This window comes from Phacochoerus africanus, chromosome 8, assembly GCF_016906955.1.
Source record: "Phacochoerus africanus isolate WHEZ1 chromosome 8, ROS_Pafr_v1, whole genome shotgun sequence".
In the NCBI taxonomy this organism is placed as follows: Eukaryota; Metazoa; Chordata; class Mammalia; order Artiodactyla; family Suidae; genus Phacochoerus; species Phacochoerus africanus.
In genome coordinates this window covers 52,240,833-52,261,071 of record NC_062551.1, presented here as the reverse complement: position 1 = coordinate 52,261,071, position 20,239 = coordinate 52,240,833, and the positions used below count along the sequence as shown (strand labels likewise).

The 20,239-nt window shown below is 54.1% G+C and overlaps 1 protein-coding gene across 1 annotated transcript in view; it reads left to right on the top strand.

The window, feature by feature from the left end:
• The first annotated feature begins 619 nt into the window (after positions 1-619).
• Positions 620-20,239, top strand: part of NOVA2 (NOVA alternative splicing regulator 2) — a 29,462-nt gene continuing 9,842 nt past the window's right edge. Inside the window, exons 1-3 of the mRNA XM_047791882.1 lie at positions 620-779; positions 10,711-10,854; positions 17,016-17,182. Coding sequence (XP_047647838.1) covers positions 695-779; positions 10,711-10,854; positions 17,016-17,182 — 396 coding nt within the window. The 5' untranslated portion in view covers positions 620-694. The remainder of the gene's footprint in view (positions 780-10,710; positions 10,855-17,015; positions 17,183-20,239) is intronic.

Sequence of the window (20,239 nt, the reverse complement as noted above, 5' to 3'; positions counted from 1 at the left end):
CTGCATGGGCGTGACCTTGCGCGGGTGGGAGGGGCCAGGCCGCTGTGGGAGCCTCCGGGAAGAAGATGCTCGGGCCAGCAGCCGCCGCCAGCCCCGCTGCCGCTGCCGCCCGCGCTCGCTGCCCCCCGGGTCCCCACTAGCGGCCGCCTCCGCCTCCCACCTCCAACTCCGTTCCTCCGGCCCCCCGCCCCGGGCAGGGTCTGGGGGGCTCGGCCCTTCGCCCCGGGGAGCAAAGAAGGGGGTCCCTTCCCTCCAGTGGTGCGGCCAGTCCCCGGCCTCCGTTATCTTGAGAGAGACCCCACCCCTCAGTTCTCTCTGGGCCCTATCCGAGACCCCCTCTGCCCTCCGGTCCGGCACACATCCGCTCTCGGGGCTCTGTCAGCCCCCCAGAACCAGCTCCCCCCTCCTTCCCTCTCCGGGGCTCCCCCTCCCCCATCCCTCCACCGCCGCCCCCTCCCCCTCCCACATCCCCCTCCCCCGTCCCCCGCCCCCCCCCACCATGAGGATGATGGCCGCCGGCGCGGTGCACGGCCTCTTCACGGCCTCCGCGGCCCCGCAGCCGCCGCCGCCCCCGCCGCCGCCGCCGCCGCCGCAACCCCAGCCTCCCCAGCAGCCGTCGCCGCCGCCACAGCAGCCGCCACCGCCGCCGCCGCAGCCGCCGCAGCAGCAGCAGCCGCCGCCCCAGGCCCCCCCCATGGAGTCCGAGGCCCCGGATTCCCGCAAGAGGCCCCTCGAAACGCCCCCCGAGGTGGTCTGCACCAAGCGCAGCAACACGGGAGGTGAGAAAGGGCTGCGGCTCGTTGTGGGGGAGCGGGCAGGGGGCCTCGCCTTTCTCCATCCTCCTACCCCCCCCCCAATGGCAGGTGCAAGGGCTCTGGGGAGGGGAAGGGCGCCCCTCCCTAGACTGGGGAACGGAGACGGGAGTTGGGGAGGGAGCCGGACCCCTTCCCCCTCTCGCCGCGGCCCGGGGCTGGGAGCTTTGTCTGCGTGAGAGGGGTTGGGGGGGAGGGGGTGGTAAGTGTCCTTGGGGGCAAGCAAAGGATGGGGGGGCGTGAGTCCCTCCAAGCCGGTGTCTCTGTGTCCTTGAGGGGTGTGTGATGTGACCCTTTCGGGGCAGGGGTGTTCCGGGCTGGCGTGTCCTGGCGGGGGGAGGGGAAGGAGCTGAAGAGGCCTGTGGACCCGGAGTCTCCCAGCCTTCCTCCCTGGGGATGTCCTGAGCAAGGGTTGTCCCAGAGGGAGGCATGTGTGGGCCACGGGCGGGATTGTGCGTGGGGACAAGCTGGGTGGGTGTGTTGGGTGACATGGAGGAATAGGTGGGTGTGTAAAGCTCAGTGAGAGAATGTGTGGCTGGGACAGGTGTGTGTGTGTGTTCATGTGTGCCTGTGAGTCCTGTAAGGCCCAGACATTAGGGATCATGGATATGACAGGAAAGAGGGTGTGTGCGTGTGTGTGTAAGAGATAGGGTGAGATGAGAGGGGCTTGGCTCCATGTCTGAGACCCTTGTAGGGGTATATGTGGCAAGTGTGTGCGTGTCACCCCAGGGGGGACTGGTAGAGTGTGACACATGAGAGCGTGTATGTGACATGCAAGGGGGTGTGTGTGGGCTGCCGAATGGTCTGGCTCTGGGTGTGAGCCATGAGAGGCTGTGTGGATCAGGGGAAGGCAGTTCAGTGTGTGTGACACAGGCGTGTCCGGGGTGGAGTGGGACCAGGAGAAGCTGACGGGGGTATGTGACAAGAAAAGAGTGTGGGTGTGACTCCAGAGAGGCTGGGGCTGGGTGTGACACACGGAGGTGTGCAACGGTGACATCAGAGGGGGGTGTGTGCAACAAGGGAAGGTGGGTGTACGACAAGGGAGAGGCTGGGGCTCTGCTGAAATTCACAAGGGTGTGTGTGTGTAACAAGGATAGGGAATGACGGGGGCCCAGGTGACAGCAGGAACGTGTGCATGTGACACCCAAGGGGTGTAAAAAGGGAAGGTGTGTGTGTGACATCCAGGTGAGTGTGTATGTGTAACAAGGGGCCGTGTGTGAAAAGGTTGGTGTGGGGATGATTCTGTGTGTGTATAGCAAGGGAGTGTGTGTAGTGTGTGTGTGTGCATGTGTATGATGCCTGAATGTTTGACAACACAGAAGGGGTGTGTGTGTAAAACAGGAGTGACCCTCATTCTGTGTGTGTGTGTGTGTGTGTGTGTGTGTGTGTGCGTGCGCGCGCATGCGCTCATGAGGAGGTGTGTGTAGCAGAGAATGAAAGCCATGCTGGAACTCTAGGTGTATGTCTGTCTGCCCGTGGGGACGCAGGACTTGGCGGAGACAGGGCAGGTCAGGGGACTGAGAGTCCAGCCCATTAGCTCCCTGGAAGGACAGAGACCCCAGAGCAGACAAGGCCCTCTCAGCGGTCACCTTGGCCAAAATCTCAGCTTCCTCTGGCCTTTTCCTCCGGATGGGAGAGGGATGGCCTCAGGCAGAGCGCGCTCTTCCCACTCCGCCAAGCTGTAGTGGGTGGGGTGGGGACCTCCCACCTCCTGTCCTGGAATGAATAGGAGCCGAGTAGGTCCCTCCCTTCCCAGCACCCCCTGCCGCTGTCCAGGTGGAACAGAAATCGGGGAACCCCTGGCTGCCTGTGAGGCTGTCCAGCGGAAACTGGAGGAAAGGGAAGTTGGGGGAGGGGTGGGAGGGAGTTTCCTGTCCTTCTTCCTGCTCCCCCACCCCCAGCACACCCATGAATGTGTCCCCGCCACTTCCTTCCCTCCTTCCTGCCTCACTGCCATTCCCAGTCCTGGTGAGGGTCGGGGATCCAGGCGGTCCCGGAGCCCAGCCTGGCGGCCCAGTGCCACCCCTGCTGGCGGAGGTCTCATCCTTCTTTTATAGGGGTTGAGATGCTCAAAATCTGATCACTCCGAACAGCACAAGCTAACAGTGTGATGCTGCTAAGGATGGTCAGATCCAAGTGTTTGGCACCTACTAGGAGTCAGGCTCTGAGATATGGGTTAATTCCTAATACAGCCCTTGGGGGGGGGGGTGATTTGAGCTGCTTTTTGAGATGAGGAAAACTGAGGCTCAGCGAAAGGAAGCCACTCGCCCCCGAAGCCACACAGCTCGTAAATGGGAGAGCTGCGATCTCTCCAGCCCTGGTCCTTCCAGCTCCAGAGCTCATTCAGACACTTTGCATCCTGCCTCCTTCAGCAGTGGGGAAACTAGGATGAGCCCTTAGGGACCCGCTCCTCCAGACTCTCCCCTCCCCTCCTGTTGACCCAGGAGGAAACTGAGGCTTGGGGATGCAAAATTACAGTCCTCCATTTGTGGAAACACTCAGGGACAGAGCTGGGCAAGCATCTGGGACGTTCACCACAAAACTGAGGGCTGCTTCCAATAAAACTTTCCTGTCGGTGGGATGCTGGGTCAGTCTCACCCTTTTTCTGAGCCTCAGTGTCACCATCTGCCAAATGGGGAAATAACAGTAAACCAGAACGATGATACGCATGGTAGCTCCCAACAGGATTGCCTAACGCCTTACACGCAGTATTTCGTTTAATTCTCTCAATGCTATGATGTAATAATAATAATAATGAGTGGTAATCCCTCACGTTTGTAGTGCTACAGCGCACCAGCGAGTATTATGGAAGGCACTCGGCATGGACCAAGTATTTAATAATCTTTATGGAGTGGCGCACCTGAATCCGACGAGGAACCATGAGGTTGCGGGTTCTATCCCTGGCCTTGCTTAGTGGGTTAAGGATCCAGCTTTGCCATGAGTTGTGGTGTAGGTCGCAGACGCAGCTCAGATCTGGCGTTGCTGTGACTGGTGTAGACCAGCAGCTGTAGCTCTGATTAGAGCCCTAGCCTGGAAACCTGTATATGCCGTGGGTGCAGCCCTAAAAAGCAAAAAAAATTTTTTTAAATCCTTATGGTCTGATGATGTTGCCCGTCTTACAGGTGACACACTGAGGCACAGAGGGGTTAATTCACTTGCCTGAAGTCAGTCAGCTGATAAGAGGCAGAGCTGTGATTTGCACTCAGGAGGCTGGCTCCCTTGTGTGAGTAGACATTAGAGTGACCCCCATGTTCAGGTGAGGAAACTGAGGCTCAGCGGGGTGAGGGCCTTTCCAGGGTGTCACAGCAGGTCATGCCAGCCTGGGCAGATTGGGCTCTTGCCCATCTTAGGGGCTGATAGAGGAGATGGTGGCTGCTAAAACTGGCTTCTGGGCTCTGTGACCGGCAGGCAGATGCCATGGGAAGGGAGCTGAGGTGCTAAGGACAAGCGGGCTTGGATCAAGAGCTTGAATGGAAACTGCAGTTAGAATCTCACCCCAGAAACAAGAAATCGCAGTCTGGTGGCACAGTAACAAAGCAGGTCCCCCTTGAGTACAGATGATCACTCTTAAGGTGCCCCTGGAATGGCCCCCATACTCCTCTGCCTGTACTCCCACCTCTGTCACCCCCATGTATATAGAAACAGCAACTCCCCACCACATGCGCACGCACACATCCCTCACACACCAGCCAGGTCTTGCTTCCAGCATCCTCGCCCTTTAACACAAAGACGTCATCACCAGGGACAAGAGGCCTTGAGTGAGACCTTCCAGGGTTCATCTCATCATTGTCAGGTGTAAATTATTTCACTTCTCTGAGCCTCAGTCTCCTCATCTGGAAGATGGGAACCAAAAGATCCAGCTCTATGGCGCCAGGCTGTTGTGTAGGTTAAATGAGACTGTGTGTGCGAGGCACATGGCACTAGGCCTGGCAGAGAGTAGCTGTTCAATAAACAGTAGCTATTATTCTTGTTACCAGCATCATTGTCATGGTTGCTGTTACTACCGCTACTATGACGACAGAAAATGCCGCTCCTGATTCACTGCCCAGCCGTGATTTGTCCCCAAAAAATCGTACCTCATCCACCTTTCTCTCACTCAAAGGCAATGTCACAGCTCAAAGGCAGCATCACACCTTTCAGCATCTCATCCCTTCAGAGGCACGTTTCAGTTGTCTTACGCGTCTCCCAAGGACCAGCAGCACCATCCTTCCCAGGAAGACATCACCCACCTAACGCCCCACCCCTTCGATGGTACCACTCCTGCACCACACCCCCGCCTTCTCTTGTCTTTCACCAGCAACATCCTCTCAAGCTCACAAGACAGTACCAGTACCCGCCCCTTCATCCTCAGACTCCCACAGGACACACCCGCGCTTCCACCCCAACCTCCAGACCAGAGCAGGTACCATGAGTACAGCACCCCAACTTTGGTTCCTCCCCACCAAATATACTGTCACTGAAAACAACACCTCTGCCGCATCCACTGCTGCTCTGCCTTTGTCATGAATCCCCCCTACCCCCATCCCGGTCACCTCTCAGGGTCAACTCCGTAAAAAGTGCCACTTTTTTTTTCTTTTTTTGGCTGCCCCAAGGCATCTGGGGGGAGCTTTGAGCCACAGTCTTGATCTAGGCCGCAGCCGTGGCAACCCCAGATCTTTAACCCACTGTCCGGGCCAGGGATCGAACCTTCGTCCCAGCACTCCCAAGAGGTTGCCGATCCCATTGTGCCACAACGGGAGCTCCCAAAAGTGCCACTCTTAACACAGCACCCTAAATGTCCTGGGTAGATGAGTATTATTTATGGAGGTGGGGGTGTGTTGGTCACTTTTTGGAAGCCTCTGTAAGCATTCCTGAGGAGGGTGAGCACAAGGAGGGGGACTCAGAACGACTAGAAGGTGGAGAGCCTGGGTGGACATGTTGAAGCTGCAGCAAGAGGGAAACCAGGAGAGCTGAAGCTGACCTCCTCAGTTGCTGTCTGGTGTGGGAGGAGCTGTCTAGACCCCCCCCCCCCCCGCCGCCCCCCAGGAAGAGCTAAGAGGGGGTGGGGGATGGGTGAAAGTTCTGGCATCTAGATTCTGCTTCAGTAGAAAAAAAGCACTTATTCAGGGTCAGAGCCTTGGTTGTTCAAGCAGGTGGGACGCGTGAGGTCTGGGGGCTCCGGGTTCAGCTGAGGGAACACGTCTGCCCTTTGCGACCAGGCTGGCTGGCAGATAGAGCACCTGGCTTCTGCCTGGAGGAGGTGGGCCTCCCTAGACGGGAAGATTCTGAGGAGGAGCCTCGTGGAATGTGGGCCACCGTGGGGCCTCCTGGGACTTAGAGTTCTGAGCTTTTACAGGCTGGGGGTCCCAGCTGGAGACACTCCGTAGGACGCTGGCCTCTGAGGAGGGGCCCCCAGACTTCCACTAGTCTGGCATGGGGACCGCCAAGCACCCACAAGGTGATTCAAGGGGGTCCACGGACACACTTTTAGGGGATCATTTTTGGTTTGTATTAAGGTGCTTTGGGAGGAAGACACACAACCAGCCCTTTCCAATTCTGCCTATTAGCAATGATATATTTTTATTTCCATTTCATATTGGCGTACAGTTGATATACAATGGTGTGTTCATTTCAGTGTATAGCAAAGTGATTCAGTTATATACATACGTATACATATATCCATTCTTTTTCAGATTCTTTTCCCATATAGGTTATTACAGATACTGCATAGAGTTCCCTGTGCTGTACTATGAGTCCTTGTTGATTATCTATTTTATATATACATGTTAATCCAGCAATGAGTTTTTTTTTGCTTTTTAGGGCTGCACCCATGGCATATGGAGGTTCCCAGGCTAGCAGTCAAATTGGAGCTGCAGCTGCCGGCCTACACCACAGCCACAGCAACTCAGGGTCCAAGCCACGTCTGCAACCTACACCACAGCTCACAGAGATACCAAATCCTTAACCCACTGAGCAAGGGATAGAACCTGCGTCCTCATGGATGCTAGTCAGATTCGATAAGGCTGAGCCACGACTGGGAACTCCCAGCAGTGAGGTTTTAAATGTCCTCTATTTTAAATGCATTTACATTTTAAAAGTGAGTGGACTTAAAGGTCATGGACTCTGTCTTGTTCCCTGCTATGTCTCCGGGACCTAAAACAAGGCCTAGCACCTAGTGGGTGCTTCAGAAGGATTTGGAGTTCCTGCTGGGCGCAGTGGGTTAAGGATCCAGCCTTATCTCTGAGGTGGCGGCACAGGTTCAATCCCCAGCCCAGTGCAGTGGGTTAAAAGATCCGGCGTTGCCACAGCTGTGACATACATAGGTCAGGGTCAATCCCTGGTCCCGGCAACTTCCATATGCCACGTGTGCAGCTGAAAAAAAAGAAAAAAAGAAGGATTTATTGGAGGAAGGGAGAGAAGCAGCAGGGAAATAATAGTACAGAGGGCTGCACCAAGGCCAAATTCAGGGTGAGAGCGAGCAGCACCTCTGGCAGTGAGTGGACACTCCTCCTCCAAGAAGCAGGGAGAAGCCTGGGGAAAGGTGAGGAAGGAAGTGGGGTCTCTCCCCTTGTTTCCTAACAAAACCCCAAACTTTAGAGGCTCACGTCCCCAGGTGTAGAGCCCTTCTGTGTATAGAGCCCCCAGTTACAGGGCCAAACACTGCGACGAGAACTCTACCACTGTCCACGAAATGGGAACTATGCACAATGATACTGATAATGATGGGGCCGTCTGCTGTTTCTCAAGTGGTCTGTGTGCCTAAGACGTGCCTAAGTACTTTACAGTTTCACATCTAATTAACGACAGTAACTGTACGAGGTAGCGCCATCCCATCCTCATTTTACAGATGAGGAAACTGAGGCCCCCAGAGGTGAGGTGACTCACCCGAGGCCACACAGAATTTGTATTCAGTCTAGGGCTGTTTCTGCCACTTCATTCGGAGGTTCTCAGGCAGGACCTGAGGAAGCATGGAGGGGGGTGACGGGGGTCCCCAGTTTTCTTCGGAATAGGTGGACACATTCCAGCTTCATGAGGGAAGCGGGGGGGGGGGGGAGGGCTTGGCTGGAGGGAAGATGAGGGATGGGGTCAAAGAAGGAAGGAGGACAGGTTCTAGCGAGAACACACTCCCCATCTTTCCGAACCTCTCAAAGATGGAGAAATAGCCCCCATCTCTGTTAAGCTGAGGGGCAGGGCAGACGAGGGGCGCCCCCTGCAGCCCCGGGGAAGGGAATAATTTCTTGGCTGGGGGTGGGGGGTGGTCAAGATGATTGCTGGAAAGGCACCCTGGGGGGTAAATTACCCAATAGGCTTAATGGTCTCATAAGGCAAGTTTAAGAGGATTGCCTCAGACTAAAGGAAACTCCTTAATTCTGGACCCGCTCCCCATGCCTGCCAAGCCTCATCCAGCCCCTCGCCGCTATATCTCCATCTTAACACATCAGGGAACCCAGACCTTCAATTTCAAGGGACCAGGTGAAGATGGGCAGGGCTTCCAGCATCCCCCCCCCCAACACACACCTCCTTTTAACACAGCAGTTTCTCTTTAGCTGCTCTGGATGTGAGACATTGAAAATAGGTCTCCTTTCTTAAAAGAAAAAGTTGAGAACCACCAAAGAATGGTCTAAGATTGTAAGCTTTGGAGTAACATGGCCTGGCTCATCCCTTCCATTTCCCAGGGTTTACTGCATGCCTACTATGCGCTGGGTACCACACGAGTTCCTGGACACAAGGGGGAGCTTCGGTGACATGGCCCGCACTGGATTTCTGCGCACAGCGCTCTGAAAGCATGAAACAGAGGGATCATCCCCTCCTCAGGGTTCCAGGAAAGCTGCCGAGAGGGACATTTGAGGGGGGACCTGAAGGACAAGAGGAATTCACTGGGGGGAGGGGAGTTCTGAGCAAGGTGAATGTGCAAAGGCCCTGAGGTGGGAGAAAAGAGGGACGTTTGTGGGACAAAAAGGGAAGTGTGTCTGGTGTGCCTGAAGGAAGATGAGGATGTGAAGCAGAAGAGTGGGCAGAGCCTAACTGCAAAGGGACTTATTCTCAGAAGGCTCCCGAATTTCTAATCTGGGAGGACATAGGGACAACGGTTTGGTTAGGAGAGGTTAGGCACGTGCTTTGGGACTGCATTAACAGAGGGCTTTACATGTGACCAAGAAAACTGGTCACAACCAAGAATGACCAAAGAGGAGTTCCTGTCATGGCTCAGCGGCAGTGAATCTGACGAGCATCCATGAGGACGCAAGTTAGATCCCTGGCCTCGCTCAGTGGGTTAAGGATCGGCGTTGCCACGAGCTGTGGTGTGGGTTGCAGACTCGGCTGGGATCTGGTGTTGCTGTGGCTGTGGTGTAGGCTGGTAGCTGCAGCTCTGATTCACCCCATAGCCTGGGAACCTCCATATCCTGCGGGTGCAGCCCTAAAAAGACCAAAAAAAAAATTAGAATGATCAAAGCCCCGTAAAGGACCGTTGGCACCCCACGGTCTTTGAGGCCGTTCTGGAGCATGTGGTCTTCAGCAAGGGAGGGTGTGAGGCTTGGGCAGGCCACCACTGAATCCGAATTGCATTGGAATCTCAACCCAGCAGCTGTCTTGGTCCCCTTGGGCTGGTAGCTTCACGTGTCTGTGCCCTTCTGTGCCTCGGTTCCCCCTTGGGTAAAAATAGACCTCATTCCCTGAGCAGTGGATGAGCTCAATCTGGCAAAGCATCCAGCGCAGCACTGAGTCCCCTTCTGGAGTCCAGCCCTCCTCCTCCTCCCTCCCCACTTCCCTGCTCCCACCTGTCAGGCCATCACTTCCTGCCTGGATCCATGCAGTTGCTGCCTCTCTGGGCTTGTCACGGTCTGCTTCTCTCATGAGCATCAGAAGGATCTTCTGGAAACCTAGGAGAGACCATATCTGCTCTGAGCTTTCCCCGAGCTCCCATCTCACTTGGAATACAAACCACACTGGCCCACAAGCCCAAACCTTACCCCACCCCGCCCCACCCCTGCTATCTCTACCCTTCTCAGCCCTTGTCTCCTCCCCTCTCTCCCTCTCCCCTCTCCCTCAGCCCCGGCCACCCTGGCCATCTCACCTTCATGCCAACAACCCAGGCACAGCCTCACCCCTGGGCCTTTGCACTTGCTCTTCCTCCAGGAAGCCACAAGCTTCTGTCCCCTCCTCGCAGCTGGAGACAGTACATCGTAGTGGTTCAGAGCATGAACTCTGGAGCCAGGAGGGCTTCAAATGTCAGTCCCACCACCTACTAGCTATGTGACCAGGGGCAGTTTCTTCACCTTTGTTTCCTCATCTGTAGCAGCGGTGGTTGTTGTTGTTTTAGGTACCTCCCTCATGGCATCCGTGCGAATGTTAAAAGAACTCACATTTCTAAATTACTTGGAACAGAATCTAGCGCATACTAGGTTCTGTAGAAGTGTTTGATAAACAAAGAATGCTGCGTTCTTGGGAGGGTTTTTCTGGCCACCGGATCTGTCAGTGCAGCACCTACACCCCATCCCCTCACCTGTCTCTTTTTGTTTCTTGGTGCTTAGGGCCTTTCGAGGTAACATTGTGTCTGTCTGCCCCCTTCTAGAAGTGCTGTGTGAGCACTTGACTGAATCACTCACTAAGACGCTTTTGGCCTTATTTGCCTCCTTTGCGAAATCGGGGAGCTTTGTTTTCTTCATGGCTATTTCACTAGAACAGTGCCAAGCACGCAGCAGGTGCTCAGGAACTGTTTGTGAATGAATGAATGAATAAATGAATGAAGAGCATTGCATGTAGGATTTTGCTCACTGCTGTTGTCTTGGCCCTCGCTCCTCTGGGTTACGCCAATCCCAGGGGTTCCTAGCCCACCTCACACCGGTGCCTCCCTGAAGGTACCACCCAAAGGTGCAGACCCCTCTCCCCTGACTCCCCTCCCCGCTGTGTGCCCCTGCAGAGGAAGGGGAATACTTCCTGAAGGTGCTGATCCCCAGCTACGCAGCAGGCTCCATCATCGGCAAGGGAGGGCAGACCATCGTGCAGCTGCAGAAGGAGACTGGAGCCACCATCAAGCTCTCCAAGTCCAAAGACTTCTATCCCGGTGAGTCCCAGCCTAGCCCGCACACCCAGGCCTCCCGACCCTCCCACCTGGGTCCTCCGGAGGCAGGAGGGCTGTCCTAGGGGCGGTGAGCTGGGTAGGGGGCCTCCCTTCCCCCTTAGGGGACTGGCCTGCCCTGGCCCCAGGGGCCAGGCCTGAGCAGATGGGGGTGGGGGCAGGGCAAGACAATGGGCTGCTGCATATTCATGAGCTCATTTGCATGATGTGTTGGCAGATGTGCCCCTTCCCACACACCTGCCCCTTTGGGTCAATTGGAGGAGCTGGGGGGGGGGAGGCGCCAAGGAGGCAGGTGTTAGGGCGTCCCTTGGGGCTTGGGGGGCAGCCAGCCCTGGTACACAGACCCTCACTCTTTCCCTTTGGATTTCTGAGTCCCCCCATCTCGCCCAGTCTGAGTGGTCCTGGTTTTCTAGCTGTCATTCTTTGTATGTCTCTCATTCTGTTTCTGATTCGCCCGTCTCTGGTTCCCTAAGCCCCCATTCCCATCGCTTCCCTCTGTCTCCTGCTCTGCTTTCTGCTGTCCCTCTGGTTCCACTGTGACATCCCCATGTCGGTTCTCTTAGTCTCTGCTTTCCCCTCCCTCTCCCTTGCTGACGTCCCGTCTCTCCCCCCATCTTCTCCTCTCCCTCCACCTCTCATAACTCACGCACACCTTCTCTTGCTCTCCCTGCTCTCTCTGTTCAGCCCCCACTCCCCCGGGATTTAGTAGCACCCCTCGATGGGGTCTTTTCTACCCTCATTTCTCTCCGCCCCTGCTTACCCATCTCTCTCTTTATATTTCTCTTTTTCCCCTAAGTCTCAGCTTCCTCGTGGTTCTTTTTCCCTCTCTGCAAGGCCAGCCTCTTTTCTGCCTCTTCTCCAGCTCTGTCTCCCTTCCTCCAATCGTAATTTCTCCGGAGTCCCCCACTCCCTCATGCCACTCGCCCCTGCATATCGACCTCCCAAGACCAGCACCTGAGCTTTGACATCTAGGAATCCAGGGAAGGCCACCCGAATTGCATCTTTGGTCCAGTGCTGGTTCTAGTTCATCCTTAATCCCCTTGGATTTTTTAGGTCAAACACCAGAGCTGGAGCCCAGGGTCAGGACAAATTCATATTTTCGCTCCCTCCCTGTCTCTCTCTCTCTCATTCTCTCTCTCCTGCCTCCACCCCCCCCCCCCCCCCCCGCTCCTCATCTCACTAAGCAGCTTTGGCAAGAGGTTTAGAGAACAGTCCAGGGAACCTGGCACAGCCCCCGTTTCTCTTCCACCCTGGCCCAGTTTCCCCTACACTCCTCTAGACCGCAAGGTACGGATGAGACCTCTGCTTGGGATATTCATCCAAGGACACTTGGTTCCTTGCCCCTGGATAACATTCTGTGACATGGCATACGTCATCCCCTCCCAACTCAGTGACATACCCCACTGGTCAGGCAGCTGAGAACCTCAGAGGACGGGCCAGTCACTGGCTCTCCTGGGCCAAACACGATTCAAACAAGCAATGTGAACCAGCATCTCTTCCCAGCCCCTGGACGTGCAGCCCCGCTCTCTATCCCTGAAATAGAACTTCCAGATCCTGGCTCAGAGATAAAGGACACAGCCCAGTCCTGTCCCTAGGACTTCCCAGGAGCTGCAGGAACTTAAGAAATGGCAATGCTGGAGTTCCCATTGTGGCTCAGTGGTTAACGAACCCGACTAGTAAACACAAGGTTGTGGGTTTGATCCCTGGCCTTGCTCAGTGGGTTAAGGATCTGGCATTGCCGCGAGCTGTGGTGTAGGTCGCAGATGTGGCTCAGATCCCCCGTTGCTGTGGCTGTGGTGTAGGCTGGCAGCTGTAGCTCTGATTGAACTCCTAGCCTGGGAACCTCCCCATGCCGCAGCTGCAGCCCTAAAAAGACCAAAAAAAAAAAAAAAAGAAGAAAAAAGAAATGGCTATGCTACTGCTTGAGCATGTGTTCCTCTGCTTCCGGCTGATACCTTTCGCGCATTCATTCAACACGTATTCTCTGAGCATATTCTCTATGCAGCACCTTGCTGGACAGAGATGGGGACACAGCAGTGACTGAGACAGTCCAGCCTAGCCCTCTCGGATCTCACATCCCAGGAGGGGAGATGAACCGAGACCACTGATGTCCTAGGGTGGTCAGGGCTGGGGGGGGAAGCCCAGAAAATGGAGGGAGGCCAAACAGGGCACCCAGACCAGCCTGGGGAGGGGGGGGTGGTCAGGAGGGGCTTCCTGGACGAGGAGGTCAGAACAGTAAACACGAGTGAGCTAGGTCAAGAGCAGTGAAGGGTGGCCTGGGGAGATGAAATAGCGTGTTCAAAAGCTGGGGGCGGGGAGGGGGTGTGTGGTTATTCCATGTGACTGAAGCATAGAGAACCAGTGAAAAATGACAATGGAGAAATTGAAAGGGTCCTCTGGGCCTAGTTAGTCCACACACACACACACACACATACACACACACACGCGCGCGCGCGCGCGCACACACACACACATTGCAGTTATGTGACTACTACATGCAGCAAAAATCTACCTGCCCCTTAACCCAAAGGGAGGGACAGAACACACAAAAGGTGTCCCCTCTTTGGTACAGGAAGCCCAAGCCCCAGAGTCAGTCCTTCCAGGTCATATGTGGAGAAACTAAGACCCAGAGATAGGTACCTGCCCAAAGCCACACAGTCTCTGAGGTGGCTCCTCAGACATTCTAGTGATTCTAAAACTCTTGATTTTGAACACCTGCCTGAAGTCCTAGACCCAAATCTAGCCCCAGAAAAAAATAAATAAATAACACACACATACACACACTTTTTAAGTAAAGTTTTCTTGGAGTTCCCGTTGAGGCACAGTGGAAAGGAACCTGACTAGTATCCATGAGGATGCAGGTTCAATCCCTGGCCTCACTCAATGGGTTAAGGATCTGGTGTCACCACAGATGTGGCTTGAATCTCGTGTGGCTGTGGCTGTGGTGTAAGCCAGCAGCTGCAGCTCCCATTTGACCCCTACCCTGGGAACTTCTGTATGCTGCACCTGTAGCCAAAAAAAAGTCTCGACTTATAACATATTTGCAGCAAAGTGCAAAATCTTAAGCGTCTGCTTAAGAAATTGAGACATTCTTTTTTACTATCGAAAACGTAAAAAACAAAACTGCAATCATTGTGTGCCTCTCCCCAACACACCCACACTCCTCACACCCCAGATTTAGCACAGGGTGGCTCCGTAGCCCAGACTCTGAAACCAGACACTTGGGTTCAAAACCCTGATCTTTCACTACTGGCTGAGTGAACTTGGACAAACCGCAGACCTCTGTGCCTTAGTGTCCTTAGCAGTAAATTAAGAATAATCCAGAGTTCCCGTCATGGCTCAGTGGTTAACGAACCCGACTAGTGACCATGAGGTGGCAGGTTCAATCCCTGGCCTCGATCAGTGGGTTAAGGATCCAGTGTTGCCGTGAGCTGTGGTGTAGGTCGCAGATGCGGCTCAGATCTGATGTTGCTGAGGCTGTGGGGTAGGCTGGCGGCTACAGCTCCAATTAGACCCCTAGCCTGGGAACCTCCATATGCCGTGGGTGCAGCCCTACAAAGACAAAAGACAAAAAAAAAAAAAGAATAATCTTATTGCCTGCCTCATATATTAAAGGAAACAAATGTATATAAAGTGCTTAAGATGATGCCTGGTGATAGTGTTATGTAAGCACCAGCTGTTATTATTAGACATTCTTTCAGGGTTCAACAGAGTCCCCCAAAGCTCCTGTGGACGCTGGTTAAGAACAGCAAGCGGGGAGTTCCCTGCTGGCTCAGTGGAAACAAACTCAACTAGTATCCTTGAGGATGTGGGTTTGATCCCTGGCCTCGTTAGGTGGATTAAGGATCTGGCATTGCCCTGAGCTGTGGTGTAGGTCGCAGACAGGGCTTGGATCCCATGTTGCTGTGGCTGTGGCGTAGGCCGGCAGCTGCAGCTCTGATTTGACCCCTAGCCTGGGAACTTCCATATGCTGTGGGTGCAGCCCTAAAATAAAAAAAAAAAAAATTTTTTTTAAAGAATGAAAGGGGTGTAAGCTCCCAGACCCCCTGAGCTGGAAGGAAGCCTCACAGAGATGGTGAGCCTGGTCCCTTCAGCCGCTCTCCCTGGGGCCACCCCATCCCCCAGTTCCCACCCTGACCCACACCCTTTCCTATTTACACCCAGACGGAGGCAGCCTGTACGCTGACTCATGCTTGGCTCAGACCAAGCCATTGTTCTGGGGTGGAGGGGAGTAAGAGTGAGGAACAGCGGCCCAGAGGAGATGGGGGACGTCACCTACACAAGTGACCCCAGACAGGGACACCCTGACGCACGGCGAGACCAGCATGCCAGGCTGAGGGACGGCAAGCGAGGGGTCGGGGTGGTAACTCCAGCATGCCACACTGGAGTGCCCACGGGACACCAGACACTCACCCCTCAGTGTCCCGGAGCCTGGCACACACTCAAGATCTCTTACAGACCCAGGAAGCGAACTGGTCCTGCAGGCAGAGTCCCACCCAGGGAGACACACACACACACACACACCCCACACACACACCATACACCTAACATGCCTGAATCAGCCAGGCACTCACAGCCTCACCCCACCAGTCTTGGTAGAGTTTTGACTGTAATTCAGACACTCAGACACACACAGAAATGCATCAGCTCTCTAAGCAGCCTTCCATACTGACACCTGTGTCTGCCCGTTGGTCCCTTTCTCTTCCTCATGTTCACACCCATCAGTCACAGAGTCTTGTCAGTTTCCTATACACGCACTCGGACACATATACGTACGTTCCACACACCAGTCATCCATGTAGTCCTTTGAACACCTAGAAGTGCCTGGATGTCCCTTCTTTCCCTTGCATTCATGCACACACACGCGCACACACACACACACACTGTCATACAATGTCAGAGTGCTAGACATTCATGGTACAGCCTCAGTGCCACTTCCTGGGATTCTTTGTTTCCTACTCTCAAGCCCTTGGACACACCCGGCTCAGCCTCACAAATAGTGTAGATAACTTTGAACATCACAGCGACACCCAAAGTCTTTCCCCGCCACAACCGCCTTTACTGGAATCCCTCTGTCAGGCGGTCTGTTGATATCTCAGTCTCTCCTGCTCTTTCTCTTCCACACACACACACAGATAAAGATAATTCAGCCAGTCCTGCTCAGGTACACACATACACACACCTCACTCACCCAAACAGCCTCACGCATGTACTCACACTGGTCAATCAATGTTATTACCCAGAGTCTTTCTGCCACACACATATCCCAGCATCACCCAGAGTTAGATTCTCTTCTTCCTGCTGCCCCCCCACCAGTACACACACACACACACACACACACACACACACACACACAGAGTAAAGGTGCCCAGGTCAGAACCACAGCCAGTATCTGGAGAATCGCCAGCAAAGGCACCCATCCCATCCTCCTTTCTCTGTCTCCCGTCTCCACGTTTCCAGGAATTGCCTTTGACCCGCTCTGATCGCCCCTCTCCACACCCTTGCCCTCCCCCACCCCTCAGCCCTCCATCTGGTGGGTCCAGGAAGGCACTCAGGCCTCTCTGCTCTCTCCCCCATCCCCCAGCCCTTCCCCATCTTCTCCAAAAGCCCAGAGGCCGTCGCTGCAGGCTTTCAGGGGTTGCCATAGCAACGGGGCCTCGTCCCTCGTCCCCCTGGGGGTGGGCTGAGGACCCGGCCAGCCACACCGATAAGGGGGTTCCAGTTACTGTGGCAACCGTTGCAGGCCTGAGCTCTCCGCTTCTAGAAGGTGGGGGGGGGAGTGAATGAATGGTTGCCAAAGCAACCGAGAGCCGGCAAGGGTTGGGAAGAGGCAGCTGAGCCCTGTCTCCCTTGCCCAGGGCTGCTGTGGGCATCGCAAAGCACTTAAGCATCATTCTTCCATCCCCTGGGGTTGTTTTAAGGGAGGGAGAGGAAGTGCAGATAATAATACAGGGATTCCACTCACTCTTCCAGCTATCCATCGCTGTCTGGGAGCCTAAGCTTGCCGAGGCTTACCGTGTGACCTGGAGCCAGTCGAGTCCACTCTCTGGACTTCAGCCTTCTCTGTCCATTGAATGGGCCCTGGCTCTCAGGAATGGCCCTCTTCCTGTCTTATGAGTGTGCCCTCTCTCTTCCTTGCTCAACAGGAACTACAGAGCGAGTATGCCTGGTACAGGGCACAGCGGAGGCCTTGAATGCTGTGCACAGCTTTATTGCCGAGAAGGTCCGAGAAATCCCACAAGCGATGACCAAGCCTGAGGTGGTCAACATCCTTCAACCCCAAACCACAATGAACCCTGACAGAGCCAAGCAGGTTAGCGGGGCTGAGGCTGGGTTTTGGTCAAGCTGGCGGGACTAGGGATGAGACACTTCTTTCACCTCCGCGGATGGAGATGGGTGTTCCGTGAGATAACGGTATACAGCAGTTGTCAATCAGGTACACAGTGGTCGTTAGTATTATTGTTAGGGAGTCAGCCTAAGGACCCCAGACCTCTTGGGGTGACTCTATTTCAGAAAGAGAGGGAAGGTCTCAGAGAATCTGACCCACGCCCCCTTATTCTCCAGGTCTTCTTCTCTCTTCCACCTGATCCCATTGTCTGTCCAAACCACCTGCTTCCCACTTCCTGTTACCACCGGAAGGAACCTCAGTGATACCCCAGCCATGGACAGAAAAGTCTAGAAATGGCCTCTGGTACTTCCTCTCTCTGTTAATCACAGAATAGGAGTATAACCACCATTTTGGAGAAATGGCGTTTCATTAGGGAGAGAAGAGGCGGGTCCCTCTCCTACACAGCCCTCGCAAGGAGGGTTGCAAGGAAGGGGCAGAGCCTCTCCGTTACCTCAGTTATGGGGAAGCTGCGGCCTGGGGGCTTGGCAGGGAGCAGACGGATCGCTTCCGGGGCCTTTCTGGTTGCCAAGACCACCGCGCACACCGGGCAGGTGGGCTTGCGGTAAAGCCCCTGGCAAAATCCTTGCTGTAAAGCTCCTGACTGAGTAGGAGGCCAAGGGGAAAGAGAACGCCGAGTTGGCTGCTGTAAATGCCCTGTTTTCTCTCTCCTTCTCCGCTCCCCCCGGTGCAAAGGGGCGAGAAGCCCCGGGCAGACAGACCCCTTGTGAGGGTTCCTTAATGTCTGCCCAGAAGCAGGTGAAAGAGACGGCTCATACCATTGTTAAGTCAACTCTACTCCAATAAAATTAGAGAGAGAGAGAGAGGGCCTCCATAAAAGGCAGCTGGAATTCTTGGGATTCTTGTTGCTCTCAGGTGGGTGAGACCACAGGTCTGAGTGCCTCTGAGCTCCTGGGGACGCGGTGGGCAGAAAGCCCTGGGAGACTGCTGCGGAGCGGAGCAGAGCGGTCCCAAAAAAGCCTGCTCGGGCTTGGGGCTTGGAGCGTGACTGCTGTCCTTGGTGCTGAAGCGCCCAGGCCAGGCCTCTCCCGAGTCCCTTCCCACCAGCCAGCGGGCCACAGCTCACCCACAGCTATGAGGAGGCGAGAGTGTAGGCTCTTCCCTCTGCCTTGGCCTTGGCCACAGGGGGCTCAGGGTTCATCAAGAGTTTGTAGGTATTGCAGGGAAAATGCGGTCAGCACCCTCTGTGCCTGCAGCTCCCTCCCCACCCCCTGAGCCATAGAAACCCTGGAATGGCCAAATGGAAAGGTTACAGAACAAGGGTTTTTCCTCTGCCTTATTACTCCAAAGGGTGAGCGAGAGAGCGGCTGAAGCCTCAGGCTCTGGAATCAGACGTTGCGTTGAATTTTATTCTGATGCTTCTTACCTGTGTGACCTTGAGAGAGCGACTTCATTTCTCCATGTAAAATGAGGTGTGTTTTGATACCTCTTTTTAAGGTTAGCATTCGTTAATGTTGGAAAAGCACTTAACACATATGCCTGATGCACTGAAAGTTCTCCAAAAATGTTAGCGGTTGTTCTGATGGGATTTTTGAGTCAGGAGGCAGAAAAACCTTTTTGCCTTGGATTTCCTGTGTTACTCTGCTTCTTCTTTCCTCCTGTATGCCTCAGTTTCCCTTTTTTTTTTTTTTTTTTTTTTTTTTTTTTTTTTTTTTTTTACAGTGGGGAGGTTGGGCCAAGCCAGGGACTGTAAACTGAAATACGTCCGGGATTCTGCAAGGGCACATAAAGGGTGGGGACTGTAGCCTCATCATGGAGATAGAATGCCGTCCCTAAAGGGGCAGCTGCAGTTCAGCTCCGCTTGATTCTTACCCTTGGGGAATGTGGACAGCGTATTACCACAACTTCCACATTTTCAAGAGCAGTCAAAATTTTTTGAAATCAGGAGTTCCCGTTGTGGCTCAGCAGGTTAAGAACCTGATTAGTATCCATGAGGAAGCAGGTTCGATCCCTGGCCTCACTCAGTGGGTTAAGGATCTGGCATAGCTGGGGCTGCGGTGAAGGTCACATATGCAGCCTGGTTCTGCCATTGCTGTGGCTTAGGCTGGCAGCTGCAGCTCTGATTCAACCCCTAACCTGGGAACTTCCACATGCCTCACCTGTGGCCCTAAAAATAATAATAACAATAATTGAAATCAATGGATTTTTCAAGATTGGCTCAGTTTTTAAAACAGCGTGTGGCTGTGTGCTGGCTATGGTCCAAGCACCACCAGTTTGCCACCTCTGGGCTAGACTGGTGGTTCTCAGCCCCGGCTGGTAACTGAATTGTCTAGGTAGCTTAAAACACGGATTCCTGAGTCCCAGCCCAGAACCACTGAATGAGAATGTCTGGGGAGAGGGCCTGAAGAATCTGAACTTGGACTCTAGCCTGGGATCAGATCCTGTCTCTGCAATTCACTGTCTGTGTGACCTTCAGCAAGTGACTTAACCTCACTGTGCCTCCATTCCCCAATCTATGAAATGCAATAATAATAGTATCTACCTTGTAGAATTGTGCTAAGATTAAATAAATCACTCTATGGAAGTATTTAGAAAAGTGCCTGGCATATGATAAGTACTGCCTGCTGCTGTTATTGTTGTTACTATTACTTCTAAATTTCCAGAGTTGCAGACACCTGATGCAGATGGTCCCTGAGGTCTTTCTGGCTCTAAAACGCCTATAATTCTATGGTTCTGTGATTCTAAGATTCTAGACCCATATTATTCTAAGATTCTGCTTGTCTGACAACCTGGGACTCCAGGATTCCATGGAACTGCATCTGCAGATTTAAGATGCTGTGGTTCTGCAATCTGGGCCTATGGTGAAGGGGGCTTCCCATGTGTCAGGCACTAAGCAGTCACTTTAGTCCTTGAATGTTCCCAGTAATTATATAGAGGAGCTGTCGTTATGTCACTGTCAGAGACGAGGCAATTGAAGCATGGAGAAGCGAAGGCATTTGCTTCAAAATTTACTGGTGAACACAG